An 8,542-nucleotide genomic window follows, 5' to 3' on the forward strand; every position below is an offset into this window, starting at 1 on the left:
CATCAAGATAATTGAACTATTCTTATTATATAACTTGAAATTCATGTATCTCTCAATTCTTTTCAATTAAAATTTTCTTTTAAGCAAGGTGAGGGATATATGGAACATTTTATAGCCTTAAGACATAGATGATCATGTAACAAGAACAAGAGAACAGACAATAAAACATAATAGAAAACAGAAAAAAGTAACATGAGAAAAGGGAATTAAGAGAACGAATCCACCTTAGTGATGGCGGCTATTACTCCTTCTTGAGGATCCAATGTAGTGCTTGATCTCTTCAATGTCACTCCCTTGTCTCTGTTGTTCTTCCCTCATAGCTCTCTGATCTTCTCTATTTCATGGAGGATGGTAGAGTGCTCTTGATGTTCCAACCTCAGTTAGTCCACGTTTGAGCTCCACTCTCCCAGAGAGGTATTCAGTTGATCCCAAAATATTTTGGGGAGAAAAATACATCCCTTGAAGCATCTCAGGGATTTTTATTGAGGCGGCTCCTCATGCTCTTGCTGTGGTCCATGTGCCAGCTCTCTAATATGCTTCATCCTTCTTTTAGTGATGGGTTTGTCCTCTTCTATGACAATTTCAGTTGAATTGCATAGGTGACAAATGAGGTGAGGGAAGTGAAGGCAAGTCTTTTCCTTCCTCTTTCTTGAGATTTCACCAGTCTTTAGTGCTATACTTAGGAGTGGTAGAAGTCAAAAACCAAAGCTTTTGCAACACCAAACTTGATATCATGATTCATGAAAAAAATTAAAAAATAGATGTTATTTTTAATCATTGAAATATTATATTTATATTTGCATTACATTTATTTTTGCATTACAGGATTTAAGTTTCCTAAATATATGTATTAATTGATGAATTTTTTGAATATTAAAATATATAATATCTCTATAGTTTTATTTAAATTTGATATTAATTATTAAATTTTTTTATTAAATAATTTTTTATGTTTAAAAATTAATTCATTTTAGTTCCAAATAATGTGCCGGTTTAAATCTAGTTACCACTTATTCTTGCTACTTGTACTACTGCTTTTACTATATTTTAATTTCAGTAAATCTTATGGAAGCTAATAAACTTATATCATTTTCTATTAGCGGAAGTTGTAAACTGATTTCTCCATTCTCAATGGCATTACCAAAAACAACCACACGTATTACATGCAATTCTCAACAATCATAATCATTATCAGTGTCCTCATCGGAATCAACTTCATTGGCATAATATATATTGTCATCAGCACCACTGTCATCAAGGGAAGGTCTTTTCAAGGGCCTCTGTTAATTCCCCTCCTGTCCTCTCAATCTTTCGTAAACATCTCGACCAGTGGACTGCAGTTCCCATATCTACGGTTATCTCCGACTCTATCATCTCTCTACATATAGACAAGAGTCCCTTGTAAATGTATTCTTGAGCAAAGGTGGCTCTCGATAGCAGTGATGTCATAAGACAATGGTACACTGCTTTGTCTGGCTTCAATCCGGCCATCTTCATCTCTTCAAAGCATCTCAAAGCCTTTTCTGGGAAAGAGGCACGTGCCCATCCATGTATTAGGGTAGTGTAGGTTTTGAGATTTGGTTTTATGCCAGATGTTTCCATTTCTTGAACAACCTGTGTGGCTTTCTGGAGGGAAAATAAAAATATGATTAGACGATATTAATCAAGTAGTCCTTAGACAAGAATCTTAATCTCATTCCTATCTGTTAGATTGTGACAAAGATGCAAGACATGATACAATTATGCCCTTACTTTCACCTCACTCAAGGCAAAGATTAAGAAGGCCAGGGGCAACTTAGACTCTCACGCAGTCGGATCTAGGAAGGATACATGTACAGCAGCCTCACACCTCAGACCACTCGTCACTTTTCAGAACATTTTCTCTTTGCTAAAGCACTCAACTTTCGTTTTTTTTTTTTTCAAAAATCGAAAAGTATATCCTCGGAAAACCTCATACCTGCACATCACCAGCTTTACAGCAAGCATTTATAAAAGATGTGTAAGTATGGATGTCAGGTTGCACCCCTTCATCTCTCATTTGTTGCATCAGGTCTGCTGCCTCCCAAATATCGCCTCTCCGAGCCCATCTAAAACAGTAAACTAGGTTACTAACGTAAAAAGCAGGTCCGCCAAATGACAATATTATTGGTAAGTCCAATAGTAAGCAAATGGAAAGTTTATTGAGAAAAATATAGCTTGATTACGAAAATATATAACAAGCATTGGATAGAAGTTAACACTTGTGCTAGAAGAAAATTATTCATACCCATCAATTAGTATGTTATAGACAAAAGTATTTCTAGGAATCTTCTTTGCACTCATTTCTTTTGTGACTGCTAGGGCACTCTGCATTCGGCCTGACTTACAACATGCCTTCAACAATGCCTCATAAGTATATACATCAATCTCCAAGCCCTCATTCTTCAATTTTGTGAAGTACTGAAAGGCCTTTTCAGTATCACCCAGTGAAGCATAACCATGCATAAGAGTTGTATAGGTATGCTCATTTGGGTTAACACCTGCCAAATTCATTTCATCCAATATCCCTATAGCCTTTTCCATCTACAAGATACACGACATAAATTGCAGAAAGTGTTGGATATAGATGCTAAATGAGACCTGTAACAAATTATAACATATCTAAATGGAGAACAGTTTTCTTCTATGATGAAATACTATGGTTCCAACTCCTAAAATGCATGCATATCAGTCAAATAAGAAAGAGGAAATGTAATAGACTGAAAAGGAAAAATAAAAATGAAGTGAAAAGAACAAAAAAATGAAAAATTAGTTCATAGAGTGAAAAATGTTCAACTGGCACCAACTGTTCCTCAACTAAAGTAAACTAAGGCAATAATTAATCGACACTTGGATAGTAAATAAAAATAATTGCCAGCAACATTTTATTAATGTTAGAAATGAGTATGTGTCAATGCACAAGTGGCTGTGTCAACAGACGAATATCGGCTGACTCTGTCAGAGTAGAAAAGGATTTTTCTGTCTGATGTTTTTTAGACTTTTTTCAGTACAATGGCAAATATACATGGCTATTTGTTATCGTACTATAACATATGCTTTTAGATCATAATTTTACATAAAAGCACACACCAGGTGTTATTCATTTTTTGTTTCTTGACACTCAACAATCAACAAATAAAAGAACCTAGGGAAAAGTAGTAAGAACCAAGTCATGTCATTTGTGTTTTATCAACAATTGTTTGCCAACCATCTTACCTGACGCTTCTCAACAAGGCCAAGAATAAGAGCATTATAAGTGTGTACAGTGGGGATGCAGCCACTCCTCCTCATCATATCGAAAATCTCCAGGGCTCTCCTCATCTCCCCGGCTCTTGCAAAGCCATGTATAATGGGTAAAAATGTGCGGGTTGTTGGTCTATGCCTCTCCCTTTGCATTTGCTTAATGATAGTAATGGCACGATCCATATTACCCATCCCACAAAAGGCTTTTACAATGTTGTTATACAAAACAACATCAGGTTTCAAACCATCTTTAGTAAGGTCTTCGAAAACGGCAAATGCATTAGCCCAATCTTTTAACTTCAAGAATCCATTGATCAGCATAGAGTACGTCTTCATGTTATGTTTTATGCCAGCCATTTTCATCATTTTGCTAATCTCCAATGCTTTAGAAACTTTTCCTATCTGAAAAAGAAAAAAAAAAGGATGAAGGGATTTTATGTGAGACAGAAAGCCAAACTACATCACTTGGATATAAATTTGTTGGCCGAAAACAGCCCAATTAACTCAACCTATATAGTACACACAGTTACGCCTAGATATACAGCACTACTATGGAGTCACAAAGTCTATTATTAAACAGCAACAAAAAATATTAAAAAAGAAAAAGACAAAAGAAAAACAAAAGGATGAAAAAAGAGCTGCATGTCATGTGGCACAAACATAAGGCCTGGCACCATTACACTGAAGGAAGAACCTCTTGTGAATCACATGATTTGTTCATGCAATCTCTCACATAACAGATTGAAACACACAAGTTACATTTTTCTTTTCATGTCTTTTGTTCTTTTCTTTTCTTTATTATTATTATTATTATTATTATTATTATTATTATTATTATTTTGACAAAGGAGAAATTTCATCAAGAGGAGGAATAAGATGTTAGGGACTTGGGTATTATGGGATGCTTGATGTTGTATTTAAGGAAAGTGGTTATCTATAGAGCATAGCTTTCCATTCTCTCAACATGTCGGAGAAGAAAAGTTACCAGTAAAAATCATGAGCCTTACACCAAATACATACTAAGCATCTAATTCTACCCTATAAAATATGCTTGTCAGAAAATCTATCACTCTAGGTGTGTGCATCACGCTCTAACAGAATAGTCCAAATAGTGGTGCAAACTGCACAGTACCACAATTTTTGCCTCTTTTCTACTACCAAACCCAACAAACCTAGTCAACACAAGTTACATTTAACACCTTCAATTAACATTCCGTCTTTTATTGGTACTACCTACACGATAAGAAGTTCCAATAAACTGTTTGCAAGAAAGCTACCTTTGCAAGAAAACCAAGCAGTAGTATTTGTAAGCAAGATTTATAACAGAAGATTATGTTGTAATCCATGAAATATGTCTTACCTTGGTGTAAAGATTTATGAGACAGCCAAAGGTGATAACTGAGGGAGAGAAACCACATTCCTTCATCAAAAGAAAAAAAAGGAAGTTACAGTCTCATTCAATATTTCATGTCGAATTAGCATAAAAAAGCTAAAATTACGATATTGATAGGGATATCTCAGAATTAGAAATGTCCCAGACTTAGTATACTGTTGAGTCTCTCAAATACTCAACAACAGGAGGGTTTTGGGGTTATGGCCTCTCAAAGTGCCATATCCGTTGTACTGCTTGCAATTCCAGGGGTTGATTCCAGAAATTCTCTTCAGTATTTGTTCTTCCTAGTTCTATTATTATCCATGGATGATCAAGTTATGAACAGTGTACAGATCTTCCATCATAATGGGACATCAAATAATATGAGGATGGGAAATTTCATGAGATTGTCCAAATATAGTTAAAGGAATTATAGGAAGAGATGTTGTAAGATAAATTTAATAAGAGTTTCAACTAGAAAGAGAAAAAAACGGAAAAAAAAAAGTTACGGAAACTTCATGCCCTTGAGGATAATTATACCAATCATATCATTTGGATATGATATTCATGAGTGGCACATTGTCTTTTCAAGAAGTATCAATGTTGAAGGCACATAGCATAGGTGAAGTACCAAGTCTCACATCCTATCATCATAAAGATACCAATGACCAATAATAAGCTATACCTTTAGTCTGTCAAACACGACCAAGCATTTTTTTTCATTGCCAACCATTGTATACCCATCCATCATGGTATGATATATGTCGATGCGAGCATCAATGCCCTGTTCTTCCATTTCCCTCACCAAGTCTTCAGCTCGATCCATATTGCTACTTTGACTGAAGAAATTAAATAAAAATGACCATCATTAGCCATAAAGTATATTAGTAAGCTTTCAAACATGAAATCTATGCAACAATAATTACCAAGACAGAAACATAGCAATAACTGCACAATAGATTAATTCATCAGTTTATAACTGGTATGGTTAACCATATACTGATTTAGTTAACCACTTGACTTAAATGTTTCAATCTTGCCAAAATTAAAATTAAAATTAAAATTAAAATTTTATTTTGTATTTAAGAGGTGCAAACTTTATATATATATGGGGATCCATTGACAACAGGTACAAGTCACATTACACTTACACCATTGAACAACTTTTTATAAATTTTGAATTTCGTCAATCCAACCATTGAGTTAAAACATTTCAACATATAGATCATATGTATAATTCATAACATTTGGAAGTGATTTGCTATTTCATTATACCACTATTTTGAAATACAATACTTTCAAAAATGTAAGTGAATATCAAGATTACATACCTATTACTGCCCAAATTTTACAAAATTTTCTATTCATGATTATTAGGATAATATAAAGTAATTCAATGGTTAGATTGATGAAATCTACTTATGATGTATAATTCTCTATGCTGATGTAGCACTCTACACGTGAGAATGTTTTACAGCCATGCATATAAGAGTCAGCCCATAAAATTAATCAAAATGCTCACCAGTGTGCATAAATTATGTTCCCATAAATGATGGCATTTAAAGATGAAAGCCTCTCTTTGGCCTCCTTAAACCAGTGATCTGCAGCACTTCCAAAACAACATCAAATAGTATTATTTCTACAAAACAAAATCGATTGCTCTTTATTCACTCAGGTGAGAAAAGCCTGTAAAATTTTCCCAGACCCAAATGAAACTAAACTATACCACTACCTTAAAGAAAGAGACAAAAAAAAATAAGCCAAAAAAACAGAAAAGCTATTTAAATATGAATCATAAAGAACAAATAATCAAGCTCACCTAAGTTAAAACCAGTTATATAAATGTAGAAACATACCAAAACCATCCAATGCAATATACTACGTAAGGTTGGCAAGTGGAAATACCAGCTCCAATAACTGATGGAAAATGGGTGTTTTTGTCCATATAGCTAGTGAACTACGACTTGCTTCAACAGAAAAACAACTACTTTCGCTTCATATTATATTTGACATTAAAAATTATGTTAATACGTGATGTAGCATTGGTAAATTCTAATGTGGCTATGAAACTTTGGCAACACTTAAAAAGTGTAGCTAAAATTAATGTCACACTTTTTTTACTAGGACAAAACATATTAATTTGATCTCACTTTTCAATTTTCATTTATGTTTTCAAATTAAAAAGTATTGGCCAAATAGTAATAAAGTGTGACCTTAATTTTAGCTACACTTTCCAGACCAACTTATTAAATTAGACTTCAAAACAATACAACCTTGGCATGTGAGGTGTCCATGCATCAAGATAAAAGATTTGTGAATAAGGGAAAAGGTGAGTGTTAGAGGGGAAAAGAAAACATGTTATTTCACCCGAAAACATAAAATTTCAGAAAGCTGGCCTTAGGCAAATAAATAAATAACAACCATCAACAAAGGAGTTACTTTTTGATAAAAGATAGAGTAACAAGGAAGCATTATCTGGTTTACTTACTCAGCATTGCCTACTTTAGCAAATCCCCCCACAATTATACTGTATGTCACTAAGCTCATTTCAATGCCCTCTTCCTTCATCTTTCTTACACAAAGTAAAGCCTCTTCCATGTCTCTTCCAACTGCATATGCATGAATAAGACTGCAAAGATTTAACACATTGTAAGTCAGAAGGAAAATAATCAGAGTGAATTTTCATTTGTAACATAGAAGGAATTTTATTTAAAGGAAACAAGGATTTCGCAAGGGCAAAGATATCCACCTAAAACCAAACAAATTGACAAAACATGGAAATGAATATATTACACACAAAAAAAGTGGGATGAGAAAAGAAAAAATCTTGCACGAATAACAACTAAATGCCCTAAAGGGACCCATATGGTGAATACCGAAGAGAGTATAATCACGTTGTAAAACAGCATCATATCTGCATAGGGGGAACAGAGAAAAAAGAAAAGAAGAAGAGGTTCTGAAACGTTTAACTCTTCCTAGAATCAGCATGTTCGTTCCTAAAAAGATAACACGTCAATAAACAAAATTTTGCATCAACTTAAAGTTCAAAAACAAAAATAGAAGTAGATGAATAAAATTACAAGAGCCCTAGTACACAAGATCTTATATAAAAGAATTTACCTACTATATACATGAGAAGATGGTTCAATTCCTCTGGCTCGCATACTCTCGAATGTTTGACGTGCATGATGCATGTCCCCTCGCCTCGCATAAAATTTAACCATCAAGCCATATTCTTTTCTAGCTGGCTGAAATAATTAAGGGCAATAAAATGAAACCAAGAACAATTGCTCTTCACGTAAAAAAGATATGTAACAGATAAAAATGATACTCGTAGGTACACATTAAATATTTTTAATTGCAACTATCTATATATATGACAAACAACATAATACTATCTTGATTTTTTTTATTTCCTAGAGATGGTATTAGCAAATAGAAAATATAGAATGGGGAGAGGGTGAGAAAGTCTAATTTATTCAAATATATCATCAGATAATGCTAATAAAATATCCAAACCAAGAAATTTAACACATAGAAGTCTTTTACATATAAAAGCCCTTGCTTGACCAACAATATTTGTCAGCATTTGATGCTGAGATAAACTACATGCATCATCATTAGTCATATTTAAGGGAGAATAAGCAAATACATACATTACTAAAACAGAGGAATGAACAGCAGTGCACCAAATATAGATAAAAGGAAACTTCACCTGTTATAAGAAGTTAAAATCTCCTACTTTTAATTCAAGGCAGAAAATGAGTCTTTTATAAATAACAATGAACAAAGAATAGAAGTCGAATGCAGATTAATATAAATCCAATACCAGAATACCAACTTTGAATAACGAAGAGAGTATAATCACGTTGTAAAACAGCATCATATCTGCATAGGGAGAACAGAGAA

General features: G+C 33.6%; 1 protein-coding gene across 1 annotated transcript in view; it reads right to left on the reverse strand.

The window, feature by feature from the left end:
- Positions 1 to 1,257: 1,257 nt before the first annotated feature.
- Positions 1,258 to 8,542, reverse strand: part of LOC107474333 (pentatricopeptide repeat-containing protein At5g04810, chloroplastic) — a gene marked incomplete at its 3' end in the record, with an annotated part of 9,381 nt that continues 2,096 nt past the window's right edge. The window contains 9 exon segments of the mRNA XM_016093957.3: positions 1,258 to 1,626; positions 1,958 to 2,087; positions 2,267 to 2,562; positions 3,235 to 3,663; positions 4,622 to 4,681; positions 5,319 to 5,472; positions 6,156 to 6,242; positions 7,122 to 7,262; positions 7,754 to 7,881. Of these exon segments, the coding sequence (XP_015949443.1) occupies positions 1,258 to 1,626; positions 1,958 to 2,087; positions 2,267 to 2,562; positions 3,235 to 3,663; positions 4,622 to 4,681; positions 5,319 to 5,472; positions 6,156 to 6,242; positions 7,122 to 7,262; positions 7,754 to 7,881 (1,794 nt within the window).

Source organism: Arachis duranensis, chromosome 2 (genome assembly GCF_000817695.3).
Source record: "Arachis duranensis cultivar V14167 chromosome 2, aradu.V14167.gnm2.J7QH, whole genome shotgun sequence".
In the NCBI taxonomy this organism is placed as follows: Eukaryota; Viridiplantae; Streptophyta; class Magnoliopsida; order Fabales; family Fabaceae; genus Arachis; species Arachis duranensis.